The 24,071-nt window shown below is 40.1% G+C and overlaps 1 protein-coding gene across 1 annotated transcript in view; it reads left to right on the top strand.

Moving 5' to 3' along the window:
- Window positions 1-23,053, top strand: part of LOC147151845 (protein diaphanous homolog 1-like) — a 41,810-nt gene extending 18,757 nt beyond the window's left edge. The window contains exons 4-16 of the mRNA XM_086053027.1: window positions 1,774-1,904; window positions 2,038-2,121; window positions 2,195-2,258; window positions 3,160-3,299; window positions 3,462-3,567; window positions 3,690-3,800; window positions 3,955-4,073; window positions 6,455-6,571; window positions 9,309-9,424; window positions 12,397-12,461; window positions 13,278-13,457; window positions 16,952-17,554; window positions 22,922-23,053. Coding sequence (XP_085909153.1) covers window positions 1,774-1,904; window positions 2,038-2,121; window positions 2,195-2,258; window positions 3,160-3,299; window positions 3,462-3,567; window positions 3,690-3,800; window positions 3,955-4,073; window positions 6,455-6,571; window positions 9,309-9,424; window positions 12,397-12,461; window positions 13,278-13,457; window positions 16,952-17,554; window positions 22,922-23,053 — 1,968 coding nt within the window. The remainder of the gene's footprint in view (window positions 1-1,773; window positions 1,905-2,037; window positions 2,122-2,194; window positions 2,259-3,159; window positions 3,300-3,461; window positions 3,568-3,689; window positions 3,801-3,954; window positions 4,074-6,454; window positions 6,572-9,308; window positions 9,425-12,396; window positions 12,462-13,277; window positions 13,458-16,951; window positions 17,555-22,921) is intronic.
- The last annotated feature ends 1,018 nt before the right edge of the window (window positions 23,054-24,071 follow it).

Below are 24,071 nucleotides of genomic sequence, written 5' to 3'. Positions count from 1 at the left end.
CTTTATACAATTGACTTTGTAGTGACAAAGTCCATGTCTACATGCAGTTTACAAGGTATTCTTGACCTCTACTAGATAGATTGTATTAAAGCCCACTACAGTAGTCCGTTGTACTATTTCGTGGCTTTTAAAATGGTGCATATCTAATTTTATACTGTGGATTTTTCACTATATTGCAGGCTTGTGATCTTTTTTCCACATGGACTAATGTTACTGCAGTCTCAATGGAGCAATAAGTACCAGCCAGGTGGAAAGCGTGCGTAAAAGATAGAGAATGTCCGAAGTGTGGGATCATTTCAGACTTAAAAACAAAAGAAGAACTGGCTTACGCAACTGCACGTTACCAGTAAAGTAAACGTTATGAGCTAATTTAATATAACATGAATGAATTGTAATCCTTCCTTGTGGTCAAGGATAGACAACCGCTAGTCCACTAACAAACGCTCCATCCATCATCCGTCCGTCCGTCCATCCGTCCATCCGTCCATCCATTATCCAATCCGCTTATCCTCACAAGCGAACTGGTTGCCAGCCAATCGCATGGCACACACAGACAAACAAACATCCACACTCACAATCACACCTAAGGGCAATTTAGAGTGTCCAATTAACCTATTGTGCATGTTTTTGGAATGTGGGAGGAAACCAGAGTACGCAGAGAAAACCCACACAGGTACAGGAAGAACATGCAAACTCCTTACAGGAAGGCTGTGGTCGGAATTGAACCCACGACCGCTGCACTGTGAGGCGGGCGTGCTAACCAGTTGATCGCTGTGCCGCCCTCTATTGAACCAGTGGTAATAAAATAAACATTTTACAAGAATGCTTATACACTAGCTGAGCTGACGACAGCCAACGCTACACTCTATTTTGCGACTCCCATGTCACACATCAGGCCAAGCCCCGCCTTTTAAAGTCACACACGTTCAAAGTCACTTATACGACAGTGTAGAATGTGAGAATGGTGACCTCACGTGGACAAAAGTAATACCTGCACCTCACATACATATTTTGTATTGATATTATGCAAAATATTGTTTTATGCATTTAGTCTATAATCGATGGCATGATTGGTATAATAATCAAATCTAAAACTATTATGTAACTCCAGCCCTACTAGAAAATGTATACTGTATAAGAGTCTGGGAAAGTGTGGGGATGGTCATAAAGCTTTAAAATATATATATCTAAATAAAATAGCTACATGTATACGGTAGCTAGTTCTCAGATTTCCCTGCAATTTCCTGACTAGTTCATGGTATATCCTGCCTTACCGCCCGAAGATTGCTGGGATAGGCTCCAGCACGACTGCTACCCTAGTGAGGGTTAGCGGTTCGGAATATGGATGAGTGAATGGATACGTCGCAGGTTTTTGTTTGTTGCTCGGCGGTCTAGAATTTACCCCTGCGATGAATGAGGTACTACTGGATATCACCAGGCCAAAAATGCTATGAAAGTGTTGGTATTGCAAACTTATAGCCATGAATTCAGGACAATATGGGATACAGTACTTTATTAATTTAGCCATGTGTAATATACTACCAGTGAGCAACAAGAACTTGCAGATCAAAATGACACTTATGGAACTGCTCATCTAGTCCTTTTAACACTATAATTAATTCATATGTCATTTAATGCTATGATTCAAATTACAGCGTTGTATTGTGGTTCTGTGTTGTTTATTTTTTTAGGTTGAAAAACACAAAGTTATACCCGTTAGACCATTTGAATACACTGGTCTCACTGTCTGTTTTGGTGTTGTTTGTTTATCAGGGCCAAGACCAGAAAGAAAGCTCTAAGTCAGCCATGATGTATATACAGGAGTTGAGATCCGACTACAGAGACTCACAGCTGCTGAGCTGTCTGGAATCTCTACGAGTCTCGCTCAACAACAACCCTGTCAGGTGATGCACCCATCTATCCACTTTTTGTGTCTGGACTTGGAGCCATAGTCTTCACAATAAAAATAATTGGACAAATTCACAGCATATAAAACAAGAATAATGCTAATCAAGTGGTCTTGTGTCTTGTTTATAGTTGGGTGCAGAATTTTGGAGATGAAGGCCTGGCACTTTTGTTAAATCTGCTCAGAAGACTGCAAGAGGAGAAAGACGAGTACCCGTAAGATACCCAAACCAATGAGTGTGCAATTGTTTACGCAAATGGTGTATATATTAATATGTCATCCTCCTAGAATGATGGGAGTTAAATGTCAACATGAGATCATACGCTGTCTCAAAGCCTTCATGAACAACAAGGTAGGACTGTTTTAAAATACATGACCATTGTTGTAGTAAGGTTGCCCTCTAAAGTAAATGCAAAGTTATTATCATAACTGTTTGCCAAGAAAACATAATGGGACAAGCTACAGCTCCTCTGTCCTAGATGTTGTTTGGCAATTCTTCCACTAGAGGGTGGGGTTATTCCAAAGGAAAAAACACAACGATTGACTCAACATTGTCGTGAAGATTTACGCCACAAAAAATACTTGACTCTTGGGGTAACATCATGATAGAAAGACCATCAAAAAAAGGGGGTGTTTATTCTTGCGTTGTATATTTATTGTTACTGTCAAACACTGTAACCTAAGCACCATTTGGACTTTTAAACTGCGCTTTTTAGGAGGGGAAAAATGTACTGCCCGGTAAGTAATGCTAAAATGAAAATGTTTTAAGTATGACATTTAAACATAAAAGTTTGAAAAAATTAAATCCAAATTGTATTGTAACTAAAAGATAAATACAATTGTACTGTCCTGGATAAAAAAAAAAAACAACAACAACAAAAAAAACATGCACAGTTTGAACATTTAATTCATTGATTCTTTTGCCTACCACTAGTGGTACGTGTATTACCACACTTTGAGAATCACTGCGTAATAATTTCAAATATTGCTCTTGTCGAGCTGGAATCTCCTCCTTTTTGTAATAAAGCTATGCTGTTGTTCAGTGCACACATGTGGGTGTTTGTTGTTGTATTTCATTGGTTAAACAAACATGCCGTTTTAAGGGTCTCCTTAAAATTGATAATTTTGGAGGTGTGAGGAATTCTGCCCAACATCAGCAATGTGAAGTCAATATATTTGCATAACTATTTCGCTACCTACTTAGGGTGATCATCTTAACCTTGCTATACCATCTGCTCTCTCCTTCCCTTTAGTATGGTTTAAAATCCATGCTGGAGTCAGACGAGGGAATTCCTCTGCTGGTCAGAGCCATCAACCCAAGGGTGCCTCATATGATGGTTGATGCTGTCAAGCTGCTCTCTGCCATCTCCATATTGGAACACTCTGAGAATCTGTAAGAAGTTCGCACTGGTGGAAACAAATGCGCTTGTGATCATCAGTGTTAACAGTTTAAAGTCTTAAATTGTTTGCTAAAACAAAAATATAACCCTTTCTATACACTTGACACATGTAAGCACAAAAAACAACAAAGTGCTAACTGCTTATTTTTCCGCAGTCATGAGCGTGTTCTCGAGGCCATCACAGAGGAGGCAGAGAAACGGGACATTGAGAGATTCCAGCCTCTTCTGGCTGGCATGAACAGTTCCAGCATTGCCCTGAAGGTAGAAAATGCACTCTTGCTTGATAGGTAGCAATTCTAGACACCATAATACACCTGCTCTGCAGTTTGTGGTTTTGAATTGGTTATCGACACTTTATCTCACCATCTTGTTTTTTTTTTCAGGGTGGATGCATGCAGCTAATCAATGCACTGATCAGTCGTGGAGAGGAGTTGGACTTCAGGATCCATATTCGCTCTGAACTTCTAAGATTAGGACTGAGAGACTGCCTTAAGGTAGCGAAAATAGTCTTTCACAATGCATTTTAAACATTCAAATCTGCATGACCCTGTCACCCTGGCCAAGTTAAAAGTTAATCTGTAGTGGTAGAAAAATCTTTTAAATAAAATCAAATATTAGATTTTATTTCTTCCTTCTCTGTCTTTGCAGGAGGTGCGGACAATAGAAAATGAAGAGCTTAGGGTACAACTCACAGTCTTTGATGAGCAGGCCGAAGACGACTCAGAGGACCTTAAAGCACGCCTCGAGGACATCCGCATTGAGATGGAATATCCTTTTAGGTCAAAGTGGTGTCAGAGCTGAATATTGGCCTTCGTAACAAAATGCTTGGACCAATGCTTAATTGTTAGTCATACTTGCTAAAATGTATCTAGCATGTTTTTTTTCTAAACATTTAAACTGAGTCATGACATTTGGCATCCTACAGGCATGCATTAGTCATGCAGCAGTGCAAACATCTTGCCTGTGGTCAGCTTTGTCATTGCCCCAATATAATGAGTCCGAACTGTACTGCTCCCTTTCACCTTGACCCGAAAGCTCACTGATTAGAAAGTGTTAATACAAAATCACTTCAATTACTCTTAAGAGTAGCTAGTCTCTTGATTCATTTCAATGAATACTGTGCTCAAAGATGCTTTTAGGGCTGCCACGATTAGTCGACTAGTCACAGCGACGTCGATGATCAAAATCGTAGACAATACATTTAATATTCGATGAGTCATTTATGTATTTATTTGGCGCTTTGTTTTTCTCACAAAACTGCCTTGTCTCTCGCTTCTCCCTCTGGCTGTATGCCTGTCTGTGAAGCCCATGCGCAGTAGTGGTAATCCGGGTCACCTGTGATACAAACAGAAGCACTGTGGGTAACGCAGTTTCATGGCTTGGCCCGTGTTAGTAACAGAGTCTGAAAGTTTGAGCGCATTTCGCCAAACATACTTAATACGATGCAAACCTGCCTTCCATGACAGCAAGGCGGTGATGAATAAGCTTCGAAAAAGGAAGCACGTTGTGGCTGATGCCTGATTTCATTTGTGATATAGAGACAGTCGTGTCTGGAAGATAACCAGAGTTAGCACACACAGGTTACAATGTGTGATTGATATAATGTTGTAACACGATGTCAGGGGTGCACATCATTTTTTTCATGCGGTACTCGCATGAGTACCAGGAGATTGTCTTTGGTACTCACGAGTGGTCCAACGAATCACATGAGTCACGGTTCGGATCGGTCACGGATTTTGAGTCACGGAACGGATCTTTTTTTTTTTTGTATGAGCAAAAAAAAACAAAAAAAAAAACAAAATAGAACGTTGTCTTCATTTATTTTATAAAAAGCGTTTGCCACTAAAAAAAATCAACTCCTAATGTCGAATATGGCTGTTTAGGATTTAAGAACACAATTTAACGCAATTTTGTAAGTGGTACAGTGTATGCATTTCAAGATATCCTGCCAGACATTTTGAGCTGAATGTATTCTTACAATTATTAGGCAAACGTGTTATAAATTAAATGAAGACAAAGTTTTATTTCTAATTTTTTCATAATGAAAAATACTTGAAGTGCAATTTAAGGCACCTTTCTTAAAACATGGACAGCACATTACAAAGTAATCTAGGTCCACGATATAGAAAAAGGAAGCAAAAAAAAAAGTAAATAAGCTTTTTGAGTGTTAAAAGGTTGCCGACCACTGGTTTAGATCAATTTGCTATTAAATTATGTCAAATAAAAACAAAATTAAAAACCACTACAAGCGTTTATTTTAGTTTCCTTTAGCACAGTGCATTTCAAGTATTTCTTTTTGTATGTATAGATAATTTCATAGTACAGTATTAGTGCAACTCTACATAGGAGATAGTTTTTGGTTCCAGTTAAAATGCGCATTCATAGCAAAAAAATTAATAAATAAGGCTCCCACGTTTACAAACATGTCAGGAATGAGCAGTAGAGCTGCGAAGTTTAATCAAAGTTGAATGTACTACCATCTTAATTTTCTTTATTATTAATTTGTATATACCTTAAATAATTCAAGCTGTAAACCAATGATGGTAATGGCTGGTGTGAAATGCCGCAATTTACACATGGATACGATTAGTCAATTAATTGGGACTACTGATTGTGATTAGTCGATGAACTAATTAATAATTTGTGGCAGCCCAAATACACAGTGTGTCAAATCATGTTTGTGCACCAAAATATTTCAAATTCTGAGTGGCATTATAACGTTGTTGTTGAGTGGGCATTTGACAGATTTTCTGAAATTATTCCCTAGCTGTTTAAATTGCTTTTATTAAACTTGCATTTACAGTTTTCAGCACTAGGTGTCTCAAATGTCCACAGTCTGGTCACAATGCAATTTCTAGTGTTTTTTAAATTTTTTTAAAATTAATTATTTTTAATTGTTAGTTAATGCACTGATTATCAAGCGAAAATGCAATTTCAACACAGCTTTATATTTTGTGTTGCACACCACCCACAGAGAAGCACATATGGTAAATACAAAGGTAACGGAGAGTGTAAATGTTTTTTGTGACAGTTTGGACGAAGGATTCAGTTTACTTTACACAGTAAATTTGGTGCAAGTAGACCCAAATGTCGATTGAGCGTCTCATGTGAATATGTAGACATTTTTCCTGAACTGAATTTGTTTGACTGATGTGAGGGAAGTGTTTGAAATTTTGGTCAACACAGTGAAGGACTCCAAAGCTGAAAACAACTTCTTGTCCCTGATGCAGCACCTCCTGCTGATCCGCAATGATTATTTGGCCAGGTAGTGCACACGTATACACACACTTAACAGCCATGTTCATAGGAGGAAACATTTACAAACATATTAAAACTGTGATGTTTTAGTTTTCCCTTTTTTGAGCAAGAGGCCAGGTTTTGAAATTTTGATTTCATTTTGAGTTTGTGTGTGTGTGTGTGTGTGTGTGTGTGGGTGTGTGTATAAATGTATATGTGTATATATATATACACAATACAATACAATACTAGAAGAATCGATTCGCAACGGCCATGTTAACCATAGCCGATCTCTCGCTTTTTTTTATTAATCCATTTTAAATTAATGGAATACATTTCCCATGGTGTGCTATTTATGACACTGCATTTTATATGTTTATGTTACATGAATTCCACATGGGGCGGCACAGTGGTCGACTGGTTAGCACGTCAGCCTCACAGTTCAGAGGTTGTGGGTTCGATCCCAGCCCCGGCCTCCCTGTGTGGAGTTTGCATGTTCTCCCCGTGCCTGCGTGGGTTTTCTCCGGGTACTCTGGTTTCCTCCCACATTCCAAAAACATGCTTGGTAGGTTAATTGGACACTCTAAATTGCCCCTAGGTGTGATTGTGAGTGCAGATGTTTGTTTGTCTCTGTGTGCCCTGAGATTGGCTGGCAACCAATTCAGGGTGTCCCCCGCCTACTGCCCCAAGACTGCTGGGATAGGCTCCAGCACTCCCCGCGACCCTTGTGAGGATAAGCGGTATAGATAATGGACGGATGAATTCCACACAAGAATCAGACCACACCCATTCAGGCAAGGGGCAGTTAGTCGCAAGTTCACAATTTTTCTTCCAAAATAGTATAAAACGTTTATACCCTTCACTTGCTCCTCACATTGAATGCAGTAAAATAGCTATTTAAGTTTGTATTGTGATGATAATGAGAATTTGAAGAGTAAATAGGTTTGATGGCTTCACAGTTCACAATCACACATTCCACGTTGTTCATACATATTAAACATATTTACACAAATTTATTGGCAATAACACTGTTTCTCTCTTTCTCACACTCACGCACCCGCACACACAGACACACTCATTCTTTCAATGCTAATGCCTCTCCCTGTTTCTTCCGAAGCCCTTGCTATAAAAAGTAGGGGAAAACAAGATATAATTTTTGATTGACACAGCAGATGTAGAGTTATACTGCGTTGTCTTGCCTCTGTGAACATCTGTTGAATTACCACAAAAGGCTGTATCTCACCGAGTGATGAAGGTTTGCCAATGTGTGTACAGTGCACCTACCAAATGCTGTTTTTCCCTCAGGGTTTGTTCAAGGTTGCAAACGGTTGCAAAAACGTTCGCCAACAATTTGAATGGTCTCCGACAGTTTTTCTTGTTGCAAAGACGTTTTGAACATGTTCAAAATTTGGTGGCGACAAGAAAAACAGTTTGCAACCATTAAAACTGTTTGGGAATGGCTGGCAAACGTCTTTGCAACTGTTTGCAACATTGAACGAACCCTGACAAAAAAATAAACATTCGCTACGTGCGCACACACTTGCAAATCTTCGCCACTCAGTGAGGTACAGCCTTAAAGTGGAGGCAAACCCAAAATTTTCTTTACAATATGTTCTGTGCGCCTCCTCTAGTTTAAACACGGCATTATTGCATTTGTGGAATATGAGTTAAGCAGCAAAATCCACACGTTTTTAGCCATCTCACGCGGCGGCCATTTTGCCACTTTTTGTCAACCGAAAATGACATCAGAGTTCAGGGTTCAGCTAACGACCAATTACGGCTCACCTGTTTTCTGAAGCTGAGCCGTGATTGGCTGTTACCTGAGCCCTGAGTAACTGTGACATAATTTTCAGGTGACAGCAAGTGACAAAATGGTGGGGTGGATTTTGCTATATTCCATGAATGCAGTATTAATCAGAATGTCCTGTTTCAACTAGTGTGTCTGCATAGAACATATTCTTGAATAGAATATGTGTACATAGACATTCAAATACTGTCATTATAATGTTTCCATTGAGGTGGCGCAGTGGAATGCCATGACAACCTCTTGAAAAGATGGGGATTAAGGCTTGGGGGAAATATACACGTTTTAATTACAGTGAAGACAGAGTGCAGGTGGATTGGAAATACATTGCAAGGTAGGCCCTTGAAAAGAAATGTTGAGACAGATGTCATATTAAGGGTGTGATTCTGATTTCAACTACAGTTTTAAATAGTTCCACTAGGTGTCTCTCTCGCTCCACGCTTAAATCTTTAGTTTTGCAGCAAAACACACGCACACAAACAGTTGAAGTATGGCGATGGAGTGAAGAAGGTGTCTTGTAAAGGCATAGTGAGTAAGAAAGATAGGCAAGGTAGGCAGACACAATAAATAACATCTGGCTTCATGTAACGCGGTCAAAGAATAAGACCCTTGCAAAATGGAGTGTTGAGATTGAGCTGAGTGATGAGACGCAGTGCCACACTTCTGTATCAATGCTGTCAAACAGTATGCGCAAGAAAGTGAAACTGTTATGCTGTTCCACTTTAAATCACGGTTATGGACAAAAACAAAAACAACACTTGCAGTATGTGTTTGTACTTGCCCCTTCCAACGTTGTGTGTAAACTAGGCCATACTGGGTTTATGAAAGCCATAAATTGCAAAAATTATCATGAGATATTACAGAATCAGGCCCCATTGCTCGACACTTGTCTGTCTTTCCCTCTAGTGTCTTTCTGTTTCTCCTAATCATTGCTTTGCCAATCTGTCACTCTCTCCCTCAGGCCTCAGTACTACAAGTTAATAGATGAGTGTATTGCTCAGATTGTGCTTCACAAGAATGGAGCAGACCCCGACTTTAAGTGCCGCAACATCAGGCTCAACATTGAAGGCTTAATTGGTGAGTTGTGAGAAAATGCACCACAACATATATGCTTCTCCCAAGTACATTTATTGGAATATTATTTTAATGGTGATGAAACTAGATCTCCATTTTGATGTGTTGACAGACAATGCATTTGCCACTTGAACAGTCAGAGGTGAAAGAACTCAAAATGTGCAGCAACCTTATAAATGTTGAAATCAAGACTGATTTGGTCCCAAGACAACCATAGTGTCCCAGAGTGAAACGTACAGTAGCTCAGATAGACCACAGGATGGCGCCATAGAGAACATAGTCCCACCACTCCTTATACAGTACAGTGAAAATTGAGTGTTGCACCATAGCATAAGACACAACTATATAGAATAACTTGGTGTCTTAGAATATTTTCATCCGTGCACCGCTGGATGATTTATTAGATTGTAACATCAAGTCGTTATTGTTTTTTAAGCATTTCCTTTTAAAATTCCTCTAACACATGACAGGATCTCTGATGTATTTTCGCAAAAGAAAAGACCTCCGCAAAAATCCACACTCCCCCAATTGTTTGAGGTGACTTATGTGCTGCTTCATTTCTTTTTTTATATTTATTGGCACAGATTTGTTTTTGTATGTGCGCGTGGAATCATTTTTTTTCTGAAGTCTTTTCAGTTGACCTTGATATTCATGGTAACCTTGTTCACAAATAGGTAGGAGAACTGCCAAGCTAATTAATGTTTGTCATTTCGCCTTTACTCACTCAGAACAATCAAGAAGATAGTGGGGTGTCAAAAGCAGATGTTGAAACATTTAAACTATAATTAATAATCGTCCTCATGAGGCCCTTGGGTGAACTGGAGCCAATTCCATCTGACTTCGGGTGAGAGGCGGGGTATATCCTGTCATGGTTGCCAGACAATTGCGCAGAATATTTTAGACAAACAGCCCATTCACATTCACACCTATGGACAATTTAGCATCTTCAGTTAGCCTATCAGACATGTTTTTGGAATGTGTAATGAAGCCACAGTACCGGGAGAAAATGCATGCAAGCATAGGGAGAACATAATTACCACTCAGGAGTGTGAGGCAGACATGCTAACCACTGTAGAGCATGCTGCTCAAAATGACGAATTACCCGTATTTATCTTAAAACATGGAGTGTCCTATTAGTACTGAATGAGTGTGATTGGTAATTTTATGAAGTTATGATTTATAAATGAAGTATTGAAATAGTTTCTGTGATATTAAGTTTGTGTCTGTTTCAGGAGGAATAATGGCAATTTTTAGGCTATATTCAGACTGCAGGCAAATGCGACCCATATCAGATGTTTTATTTAATTTTTTTGCCTGTGCGACCTTTATCAATTTTTTTTTATTATGTTTTATGACTGAGCGGCTCAATTCCGGTTTTCTTTTTTCAAATCCAACCTGTGTCATTTTCATGTGGTCAGATTGAATTTTTTGCAATGCAACCTCAGTCCTAACGGACAGGTCGCATGTATCTGACCTATACGTCATCCAAAGCCTATATGCACTCCATGTGGGCGGGGTAAAGTGCTTGCGAAGGAGATTGACAATCGTCTGGTAATCTGCCAAGATGTTTTGAGTAACAGTGTTGTCTTTATATTGAACTGTAGTTGAATCCCACCTGAAACATGAAGCATCAAGTGGAAATTTGTGGTGATAGTAGTAATTTAGCCACGCAGACTGTTCATTTATTACGCATGGCAATGACATGACGTCATCTTTAGTATACGTCTCATGAAATGATATCTAAAATACTCGCCTCATTCCCCCTTAAATATTTCTGCCTGAGGTCGCAATTAACTTCAAATGTGAACAATTACACACACAAAAAAAAATCTGATTTCACCCCAAAATTCAAATTAAGCATAAAGACCTGCAGTCTGAATGTAGCCTCAGACATGGGCCCTTAATGGGCGGTCAAGAAAAGAAACCTGTCATAATCAACAAAATGAGTGCAGCAGTGGAGCAGGCAGTGTCTCCAGAGTTCAATAGTCCTTTATGAGCAGGTCTCAGTTGTTCACCGGAGGGGACTCTAATTGCACTGCTTCTAAATGTGTACACACACACACACACACTCACACACACCCACGCACACAGCCTGCCTGGCCTCCTTTAAGGCTGCCACAGTTATTATCAGTGGAAAGCAGCCCAATTCTGCCCCGCATGCATTATTTAGTGTTTTTCTTTGAACTCTCAAACTCAGCACAGTTTCCCCCCCTACATTCTATCTCCCTTAGTGCTCTCTATTCGAAGTTTGTCCCATTTAGCCTTGCCACCATGACAGAAGAATCCCTCCTCCATTATATATCCAATAACCATGTAAAAAGTGTGACACAAATGCACAATCTGTTTGTGGGTTTCCATATTTTTGGGATAGTCTGACAAAATATATTTCCCATTTTGCTCTACCTTACATGCACTGTATTAACTTGCACATTTCTTTTTACCCAGCAGCCATTCTGTCATTGCAGTAAAGCTCCCACATTATGGCACTCCCCATTCTGTATGCTTCACTTTCTGTACATTTATATAATTTCGCTTTCGATTTGAAGTTCCGACAGTGTGTCTGTTATTCCTATCTGTTTCCTCCATCTGTCTCTGATCCAGCCACTCTAGGGCATTCATCTTCATGTTAATTAGCCGTTTACTGCACATGTTCAATAAGTCCTTGAGCACTGAACCACCTGTAGATCCTGCAATTATACTGTTAGAGGACCGTGCTGGTCACGCAGAGCCCTTCTCACCTTCTCCTCTATTATGTATTTATTTTTTAATCCATCATTACTCTGACTCATCCACGTTTATTATGTCAGTTTAATTTACCTTACAGTCTTTTTTATGAATGTTAACTGACTGGCCACTAGTCTGCAAACGAGTGCTTATTTTGTCTGTACTGCATTTTACTATTACTATTACTATTATTTTACTACATCTCACTCAGTGGCCTTTTTTCCCCCTGCATGCATTCTGTTCATTTACAGACAACATGGTCGACCAAACCAAGGTGGAAACCAGTGAGGCCAAGGCTATTGAGCTTGAGAAGAAGGTGCAATGCACACACATCCATTCACATTGCGTGCAAGCCTTTATAATCACAAAGGCCCAGAAGATAATAGATTTCCCCCTCACCAATATTATGCAGCAGGATTTAATAACATTCTGTGTGGCTAGTATTTGACTGACATCGGCTGACAAATGAAGGGGGGAAAAAAAGAGGAGGAACAGAAGATGATGAAACAAATAAGTGTGTGCGCTTGCATGCACGCATGCTTGACACTTATTAGACACAAAAATACACCTAAAACTAGCATCACACACACTCTCGCATAGGGGGCTAAATGCTTTAATTGCGGTGTGCTGCTACTCTAATGTTTCTGTCCCAGTGACAGGATAATTGCAGATGGAGGTGAAACTAGCCCTCATTCTGACTGTCACATACTGGATCATATCCATTGTACAAATTCACACACAGCACACATTTTTTCATTGGCCACCCACACGTATTAGCTCTAGTTGTGTGTGATGGGGTAATTGCAGACGGTCTTTGGCAGGAATTAGGGATGAGGCTGTCAGGAAGCTGACAGCCAGCATAAAGGATCTGCTGCCTGCAAAGCCAACAGCTATGTGTGCTTATTTATTCCCGTTTTTCTGATAATACCATATTTCCAGAGTCACCTAGAAGTTAACAGTCAATAAATACTGATTTTTCAATATTGACGAAAACTATTGGTAATACTGTATGTGACAGCACCTGAAACTACTGTAACTGCAGCAATCAAAGTGCATTTGTGGTAGTACCCATTTATGCCATCACATACGTTCTAAAGACTGTCCTATTATTGCCTTTCATCATGTGCATTAGCTGGATGCAGAGTTGACCGCACGTCACGAGTTGCAGGTGGAGATGCATAAACTTGAGGGCGACTATGAACAGAAGCTGCAAGAGCTGAGCCAAGAAAAAGAGCAACTGGCCTCCTCCAGGCATGAGCGGGAAAAGGAGAACCAGGGTCTGCAGCAACAGCTAAGCACTCTGCAACAGCAGGTACATGAGCGCTCGTCTTTTGCCGTCTTAGTGACAATGATCAAAACAATTTGTTTGTGATTTTTAAAAATATTATTAATGGAATTCATTTGTCAATTTCATCTCAGTTAGGTACAGTTAACTCTTGCCATATCTCAGTTCACTTCTGTCTCACTGTAAATTGTATATGTCAGGGTTCAAGATTAAAGGTAGCCTGATGGCCCTGGGCCTGTATGGCACTGTGTTAGTGTGTCGAGGCTGTGCCCATGGCCCAACTTATATAAAAAAAATTAATAAAAGACCAAGCTGCGACTGTCAATTATATTTTGTTCACGTTTCTCACAATGATCACATCACTTTACAACCACACTCATCACTGCTCAGCGCTTAACAATGAGACACAGGCCACAAACTGTGCTAAGCTAAGTTAGCTGGAGAGGCTTTAATACGCAGAGAGCGGTCACAACAATTCAGTGGAAGATGCTTGGCCTTCGTAAAGTAGTGATGAGGCGTACTGTGATGAAGATTAAGTTTAAGTGTGAATTCACGTTAAAACACAGATTTAAAGATCTGTTGTTGTCAACTCTAGCTGCAATTGTCCACCAAGCAGCCGTCAGCTCGTCGTCACTTGTCACATTCCTGTGTACAAGTCTCCAAGCTCCGCCACCTCCACTTTGCATGCAGATATGCAATTCATTTTTTGGTTACTCATAAATAAGCCTTTGCTCTCTCTTGTAGTCTGTAATATTTATGATTGTAAAAATCAGCTCTTAAAGCGGAAGTCAACTCAAACATATTTTTTTAAGAATACAGTAATATCTCTACTTAGGAAATTAATTGGTTCTGGAATAAATTTCTTAAGTAGAACATTTTGTAAGTAGAGACGCGTTTTCCATGTAAATGCCCTAATCCGTTCCAAGTCCCCCAATATTTAGACATAAATTTTTTATAAAGCATAAAAATGCATCAATACATAACAAATACATGTTACAATTAGATTATTGCCCAATAAATGAGAGTTGTGCGTATGTAATAAAGAATAGAGTAAAGAATAAAAATGATGGTCGTTTACCTTTTAATTGCTGTCCTCATCGCTTTTTGTCCTCTTTGGTTCATGTTCTCTCTCAGAAGTGTTTTTTTCCTGGCGTTTTGGAAAGAACTGATTTAATAACGTGGCGATTGTCGATACATTACGGTCATATTCTTTGGCGAGATCAACCAAATGCATCCTTTTTCATACTTTTCTATTATCTGTTGCTTTGTTTATATGGACAAAAAAAACGATTTTCTCCTTTTTTTTCTTTTCCTTGTTTCTAATTCACCAGTCGGGAGTTGTAAACAAGACGTTTTGTTTCAAGTGTTTATTGCAGAATTGAACAGGTATGCAGTTGTACAGTTTCGATGTTGCTTGTGACGAATCTGCAGACAGGAAAAACAAAATTACTGGACTGGCATTGCCCGAACGGGCACTGCTGGAATCGGAAGCCAGCTAATGTGGAAGCCAGTTGAACTGTAACACAAACTGGTCCATTTACAGTATGTGCTCTATTCTTATGTTTTGGCCACCCAAACAACTGTTGGCCTAAATGTGAACAATGCATCGTCACACAGTGCCGAGGCATTTTGTCGAAAAACGTGATCAAAATGGCAAAGAACAGCCAACGTCACAGTAAACAATGCAGTACAATGGATGATTGGCGACTCGATGTCTTCTAGTGACGTCACTTGAAGATTACCGGAGATTGCCAAACATTTGCATTTTCATTGTTAAGCGTGTTTATATGGGTCTAATTATGAAACAGGGTGGGTTGCGTAAAAAAACCCCCAAAAAAACGAACGAAACATTTTTATTAAATTATTGAAAATAGTTTTAGCCATTAAAAGATGGTTGGTCAAGTTTACTTCACACTAGTGCTTTAAGTGTTTTAATTTATGTTATGGAGAACATATGTTATGGAGAACTTAAGTCAATGACATTGCAATGCAGGATTGTTTGATCTTGAACATGCGTACAAGACCAATCTGCAAGAATGTACACTTTCTTGTGCTCAGAAAGATATAATGGTACAGAGCTGTAGCTGCCAAATACCTTTGCACACCCACCTAACCAATGAGCATCCCTGCGGTTTTAAAGATTACTCAACGGTAACTAGTTTCTCTTGAAAAGTGGGGGTGCAGTGAAAGGATATTATGAAGTGAGCTAAATCCAACTGATTACAAGTGATAGACATGGGACAAAAAATAATTTTATATTTCCATCGGGAATCCCATTTAATCATGCATTGTGGTTCTAAGATAATTACGGTAACCAGACCTACTACTAGTGTGGCATGACTTTTGTAGCTACAGTTAGACTGGAAAATGGCACTTTTCCTAACTGTAGCTGTTAGACATTACTGGACAATGTGTGAAAACTTTTTAAATTTTTTAAATTATTTTTTTCTGGCTGTCAGTACCCTGCTGCTGCACCAGCTGGACTCTGCTGCACTGTGATACCCAAACTCGACCTCACTAACATTCCAAGTCACCCAGAACAATCTGCTGCCATGCTTGTGTGTGTCACCACATAAATTTCTTCCTGTGTGTCATGCCTTTGTGAGCCTTTTTATTTGGACGACACAATCTCCAAAATGAGATTCCTCCACGCTTTGGGAGCCAGAATCATCATCTTGCCACTCAAAAGCCCAAACACGCGCACATGCTCACAGAATTGTCCTAAGCATCAACATCAAACAGGCTTTTCAAACTAAGATGGCTCCCTTTCTTTCTGTTTGAGACACTGCCCACCGAAGATTTCTTCATATCCAGACATCCCTCTGTTTGATGCGACAGCCAACTCTTCATCTGCTGCTTCATTATGGAAGCTTGCCTCAGAGGCCCTTAAAGTCTGTTACTGTCATCCTTTCAAAGTCTGATAAAACACTATTCATCAAGCTACATATAAACACATTCTGTTATGTGAATGTGAAAAAACGTTGTATCTTAACTTTCATAAATCCTCACTTGACTTTGGTTTAACCTTCATTTTATCATAACCACACATGACATCCACATGAAATCATCACTACAAACGTTATGAAAACTGCATAAAGAGCTAATATAAGTTTTAGCTAGGTATGTTGGCAAATTGGGCAAAATGCACACCTATAATTATCATTATTTTTTTGCTATTATTATGTTAGGATCGACTTGTAATAGTTTGTCAGCTTTTTTCCAAACTCTTCAAACATTTTCTTTGAGGATTTAATCCCTAGCTATGTTTTCTATGCCTGTCCTCTCCTCTCATCTCTCTCAACACACCGTTGTGCCCAGACTTTAATCCCTTTATGTCAACTCCGTTTCCTTCTTTTGTTCCACCTAATCTCATCACTTTCTTGGCATGCCCATCACTTGGACATTACAGAATTTGCCAGGAATTGTGATTTAATGGACTAAAGCAGACAAGTGATTATTAAACATGATAAAACATGTCTTGAAAATAGTATTCATTATAGTGCATACTTCCTTTCCTTCAGATTGAAACGCTATCCAAAGATCTGGAAGAGGCGAAAACTAAAGTAATCACAGTTACAGTTCCTGTGCCAACGCCTGGTGTGCCACCGGCCCCTCCTGTCCCTGGCCAGATTGGGGGTCCGCCACCACTTCCTCCCCCACCCTTGCCAGGCCATGCAACCTTGGCACCACCTCTACCGGGGCAAATCGGCATTCCAGGCCCTCCACCACCCCCACCCTTACCAGGCCTGGCAGGACCTCCACCACCACCACCCTTACCAGGCATGGCAGGCCCTCCACCGCCCCCACCCTTACCAGGCATGGCAGGCCCTCCACCGCCCCCACCCTTACCAGGCATGGCTGGCCCTCCACCACCGCCACCCTTACCAGGCATGGCAGGGCCGCCACCTCCTCCACCCTTGCCCGGGATGGGGCCTCCCCCACCGCCTCCACCACCCGGTGGTCCTGGTATCCCTCCACCACCTCCAGGTCCTGGTATGCCTCCACCACCACCGTTTGGCATGGGAGGCTGGGGTGCCCCTGCAGTAGTTCAACTGCCGTATGGCCTCCAGCCTAAGAAGGAATACAAGCCTGAAGTGCAACTGAAGAGAGCCAACTGGAGCAAGGTAATATTTAAGTCATTTATATAGTATTTATGCAGTACAATTGTATCTCCAATTAATAATATATTTTATAAAGACAAACTTCACAGTACAGTTTAGTAATGTGTCATTGAAATAAACATCATTATGTACTAACAGCCCTTTGCATGTTTCAAAATTGGCAGTGAATACACTGGAACTTACCAAGTTGATCACGCTCACTGGTTAACACTGGTCATTTTAGCTACCCATAGGAAACATAAAGGGAATTGATTCTTTCCAGACTTAAACGTCCAAGTTATGGTGCAAGTATAAAGAAAAGTGTAAATCTGTCATATAACTGATTCCAGATACGTTCTGCAATAGGGGTTGATTTTATTTATTTATTTATTTTTGTCATCAATGCTAAGGTAATGATAGTTGAGTCAAAGTCAATTAATCAATGGCGTTATTGATATTTGTTTTCCTGTTGTCAACTCAATGTGCCAGTATTTACCCGAAACACAAGCTCGCTCACTCACTTCCCCAACTGACTTTTTCACCCAATCACATTTGGATAATTTCTCATCCTCACAGACAATCAGAACTTAAGTATAATATCAGTTTACATAACACAACTGCAGGGTTGCTGCTCTTACATTTTGTAACAGCAGTACCGATATATACTACAATTTCTTGACAATAACACATTTTTGCAAGAAAAAAATAATTCAAAATTGAGTTGTGGTACCTACAGTGCCTTGCGGAAGTGTTAGCCCACCTTAAACTTTTTGACATTTTGCCACATATCAGGCTTCTAATCTAATTTAATATATTGATGGCAAAAGGTTTGAAAGTTCAAAGTTGCCCCATACCAAGTCTATTCAATTGGCGGCCCGCGGACCAGATCAGGCCCGCCAGGCATGTTGGTCCGGCCCGCGGACGATTGCCAGAAAGAAAAAAAACACTGACGTTCGCCACATGCACACATCCTTATGTTACACACCGCCTGGGAAGGTACGGGACACTGGCGAAGTGCAGTGCTATGCCTCTTTACCGACAGTAGAAAAAGAATAAATAAGCGGCTTCAGAGCTCTTCTTCTTGCACGTGAAATTGAGGGGATTGCAGAGCGGGAGAGGCCAAGCGTTTTCATGCCGGATGTTTCCCCTCCAGAGCAAGAGGAGAAAAGGAAGAAGCCTGAGTGAGCCGTTAGGGCGCCTCGGTCTGGTGCTCGGTCTGTAAACACGTCGCTATGAAAATTGAAAAAAAGAAAGGATGATTTAGAAAATCGTCGTGCTGAGTAGACCGACCAATATGAAAATGCATTGAAAATCCCGAAGGCAGACCGATTTGATTGCTCTATAACCAAGTCACTAGTGGTGCAAAGGATCATCTTTGATGACGCAATACAGTTCGGCCTGAGCACGAACCTCGGAATGGTTGGTGGGGAAAAAAAACAAAAAAAACCGCGTTCATATTAAGGCAACGTGATTAGTCCGCATTCACTGTAATCGCAGCAGAGGAAGTTGAAAACTCTCACGGATCACGTAAGTCGCATGTATGGGAACATTGTGGCAACTTGGGGTGAAACGAGTCTTCAAATTAATGATACAGCATTTTTTTTCTGCCTCTTGTCTCAACCAATACTCAGACATGTTTTTACCGTGCTGCAAAGCTGCAAATTATAAATACTCAACGAAAACACCGCCTCCGCAAAGGCTAACTTAAAAATAACGCTTACCAAATAATACATTGAGTCACTGATTCCAATCCAATAGGTTTAGGAGACTTTTACTTTGAAGTTGGCCTGCGTGGTGGCGTAACGGCTAGCTTGACTTCTGTTTTTGACATTCGGCTCACCTTTTTGCAATTTTAAAATCAACATCACCGACATCAACACAATGCCATACCGAAATCATATTCAATCACTAATTTAGGAAGCTAACAAACCGCTAGTTAATTACGCTGTCATTGTATCAAGTCTCTGGCGTTAGTGGCTAGCAGCTAGCTGCTAACATTAGCAACAAGTGCCCCGTTTGTATATGATATATGTGTGTGTATATATATATATAGTACATTTTTTTTTTTTTTTTGCTGATCCGAAAAACGATCCGATCCATGATTCAAAATCCGTGACCAATTCGAATCGTGATTTATGTCATTTGTTGCACCAATCCAAGTAGGTTTGGGTTTAGGGGGAAACGATAATTCATCACGTTGTATAGAACAGGGCTCCCCAATGTTTTGGAAATGTTTGAGTTACTTCTTGGGTACTGATTAATGTGACAGGCTACCAATTTGATAGACACTTCTGAAATAACAAATTCTGAAAGTACCTTTCAAAATGTTATTATATGATGTTATTAATAATTATATTAATTTATGTGAAGTCACTGTTCATGATAATGATTTCTCACTATGTAAAGGAAATAGATACATTCCAACATTTTCAAAGGATCACATGTGCATTGTTCCTAGAAAATCACAATGTCCCACTGATGAGCTATATTAAGAACAGGCCTGCGCGCTACTCATGTGGTCCTTGAGGGCTACCTGTTGCCCGCAGGCATCACGTTGGTGTCCCCTGGTATAGATGTTAACCGGTACCTAGGGGATGTGAAAAAGGTGTGCTTTCATTCCAGTATGATCTTTAATGTTGAAAGTTACATACTTACACTACATAATGTGGTGGTTTCCCCCCACAGAAGCAAAGCCTAATTAGTAAGTTCCATACGCGTGTTTTTGGTAGGGATGTTCTATACCACTTTTTTCAGACCGATACCAGTACGGGTTTTCCACTTTTGTGTTCTCGCCGATACAAGTAACCAATACCACTCGTACTTTTGAAACATAACATTTTTGTTAAACCAATGTCAGATAATTTTAATAAAGACATTTCCTTTATTTCAGACAAAAGGCAGAGCAGTTACTCTACAATAGATAATTTAAGTTCAAAACTAAACACAAACAACTCAATCTGATTTAGGATTCATTTGTAATAAATTAACAAAAGTGCAAAATAAAACTCAACTCCCTGAATTTTAGTATTTGTTCAACGTAAATTGAATTGCAAAATAATACAGATTCAGCTATTAAACATGACACTATGAAGTTGAAAAATAGGGCTCGGCTATATGGCTAAAAAAATTATCATTTATCTTTTTTTTATGTCATACAGTATCAGCCGTGGATGAATACATTTTTTTATCCTATTCAAAATAAGAAAAAAAAATCAAATGGATTAAAAGAGAAGTCAAGTAAAACATTTTATTTACAGTATGTTCTACATGCACCCAGTAGTCCTAACACAGCATTTTGATTTATATTGTGTTTGTGAAATATGAATTAAGCATCATATTCCACCCGCTTATTCATCTGAAATGACATCACGGTGCCTCAGGGCTCAGGTAACGACTAATGTAAGATTCACAAGATTAGCCCTTAGGCACTGATGTCATTTTTAGCCGACAGCAAGAAGGTGGCGATAATGCACCAAAAGTATTTGTATATAAGAAAATCGCAGAAGTGGAAGAACAGTAATAAAACAAAATACAGGATGGATTTTTAAATAATGTATTGTAGCAAACCTGCATTTATTACTTGAATTGTTGCAATAGTATACATTTCTGACTGCCTGTGATACCATGAAGGTGTCCTGAGTGTTATCTGTGATTGGATGGGGCTGGGGGGGTTACTGAAAGGAGGAAGAAGAGCTTGCTGCAGATGACGCCTCCTTGCGGGCCCTCTAGTGCAAACACAGCCTTCTGATTAATATTACATTTGTGGAATATGAGAAATCCACCTGTTTTTAGCTAGCTCAGGGGGTGGCCATTTTGTCACTTCTGTCGCCTGAAGATGACATTGACGTTGCTCAGGGCTCAGATAACGACCAACCATCTCGCAGCTTCAAAAAACAGATGAGCCATGATTGGTCGTTATCTGAGCCCTGAGCAACTTCAACGTCATCGTCAGTCGACAGAAGTGACAACATGGGCGCCCACTGAGAGGGCTAAAATTGGGTACATTTTTCTGCTTAACTTATGCAGTATTCAATATTAATCAGACTGCCATACTTCAACCAGTGGTCTTGCATAGAGCATAGTCTTGAAAAAAATATGTTTGGGTTGACTTCTACTTTAAGCATTGATTTCCACAGCAAAGATTTTTTTTTTATTTATTTATTTTTTTACAGTTGATCCTTTTAGTTGTTAATAACAGCATCTCGTCACGCAAAATGACGGTGTGAACACCAAGATTGGTTTTGACAATTTAGGAAATTTTGGTAGAGCTCATTTGTGGGTGCTTCAACCTGTGCCACTTTTTATTCGTATTTTGAAAATCATTTCCTGGAGTTTGACAGGGTTTTTAAATAGCCCAGTGTGGTGTTGGACGCAGCTGTGTGTCAGAACATTAATATTGAGGTTGAAGAGTGCACACTGCACAGTCTTGCATACTTGTTGTATCTCATGACTATCCTTCATGCTCTGCGCCTCCCTCTCAACTGTGATGGTTAAAACATCAAAATGGCCCTCTGTCTTCCTTTAGCCTCAAGCTACTGTTTAATGGCTTCAGCAGACTTCATCAATGTTTAGCTTCCCTCCCTCCCTCTCTCTCTCTCTTGCTTTCTCGCTCTGGCTTGCTCAGTCTGGCGAGTGTTTGACGAGGATGTCACAGAAATTGCTTTTTAATAAGCCTTCTTCTTGTAACTGCTCCACTGAAAGATAATTAAATCGCAGCTAGAAAGGACCGTATTCTTTTGTAATTTAAATTAACTTTTTTTTTTTTTTTTTTACGACTCAACCTTTTGGTGTGCTCTATTCCTTTTTTGTGAGATCCTTTTGCTCATCCCGCTTTCTCTCCCCACCATTCGGCCTTTTCCATCCTACTACACCCCCTTTCCCTAAGGCTTCGTCCATAATGAAATGCCTGATATCTGTCAATTTACAACCAGTGCTTTCACTCCCTCCTTTTCCTAATGAGAACACTCAAAGTGATGGAACCACATACAAAGTTAATTGTAACTTGTGACTAGAATAGAAATTGCAGAACAGTGGGGGGTGGAAAAAAAAGTGCAGCCCTCTTTATTTCTTCAGACTTCTAAGTGAAGCTCTGAAGCGAAAGCTGCTTTGTGGTGCAGACAGTGCGCAGATTAGAGAAAATGAGTGCTTGTTTTCTTTCTTCCTCCCCCTTTCAGTGCTGCTTCCTCTGTACCCGCTTCCCCTCCCTTTACTACAATGCCCTTGCCTCTTTACATTATAGCGTCACTGTTTGTAGCTCACAGCTAGGCAGGTGCACTCATAAACACTATTGAGGAATAAGTCTGATGATTAGTTTCTGAAACATGAATCTTATTTCTACGTGGCATTCCATCTGTCTCATTTTAATGTCTTAACATCGGTTTCTCCTTTTAGATTGGCCATGAAGACCTTTCTGAGAACAGCTTTTGGACCAGTGCCAAAGAGGAGAAATATGAAAACAATGAGCTCTTTGCCAAACTCACCTTGGCCTTCTCCTCGCAGACTAAGAGTGAGTTGAGTGTGTGACTGCTTTACATATTTACTTTAATCATTTATGTGTAATCAGCGACAGCAATGTGTTTCCCTGCTTCTCAATTCTCCCGCATTGCCCTCTCTCTTTTCTCCCCCGACACAATGCGTCCATTTGAATCCTCCGGCTCTTCTTTCATCAGCTACTAAAGGTAAGAACAGTCAGAACCAGCCGTTCATTTCATCCCCCATCTCATAGTCACTATTCTCCTCTGCTTAGAGGACACATCACACATTTGCATTAGTCCTGAACAACCTGTCAAAACAATATCCAACAATAGTTCAAGAAAAAGTCACCCACACGTGCATGTGTATGGGATCCTCCTCTCAATGACTTGTGCTAGATCAGATAAATTTGCGCTTTAGGGATTCAGGGGAAACATGGGCTCTGGGCTGAAGGTGAAATGAGAGATAAGGAGAAGGTCGCTGATACCCTTCCACGTGCCACCTGCTGTCCTGGCACAAAGCGCTGACACAGGGCTCTCTACTCACACAAGCACACCTGTCCAATCGCATCACCTTGTCCCAGTGTCACCTAGCCTTCTGTTCGAACTCCTCCATATTCATATCATAATGGGAACACTATCAGTTCACGGCCAGTGTGTATACGTGAGGGTGTTTTTGTGCGCATTTATCTGACCTTCATATATAGTCTGGCAGACATGGACGTGTCATGAATAAAGAAATGGACACGTGCACACATGGCCAATTCTAGCCCTTGATGTCTGCTAAAATGTCACCATTGGCAGCTGTCAGAACTACATTCACCTGTATGGCAAATCATAACATTCCTCTTAATTTGGGGATTCAGACCTTAATTTGATAACCCCTCCACCCCACATTTCCATGACCCATATACCACCACTTCCATTTCTTTATAGGCCAAGACAGAAGCCTATTCCAGATGATGTCTAATAACCTTTTCTGAGAGCTGACTATAAAGACACTGTGCCCTTTTCATAAGCTCCCACCTGTCTGTTTATGTGCGTGTGTGCACGGCATTGGCATTCTACTA

Source organism: Filicampus tigris, chromosome 2, assembly GCF_054856515.1.
Source record: "Filicampus tigris isolate MCC_2025a chromosome 2, RoL_Ftig_1.0, whole genome shotgun sequence".
Taxonomy (NCBI): domain Eukaryota; kingdom Metazoa; phylum Chordata; class Actinopteri; order Syngnathiformes; family Syngnathidae; genus Filicampus; species Filicampus tigris.
This window is presented reverse-complemented; position numbering and strand designations above follow the sequence as displayed.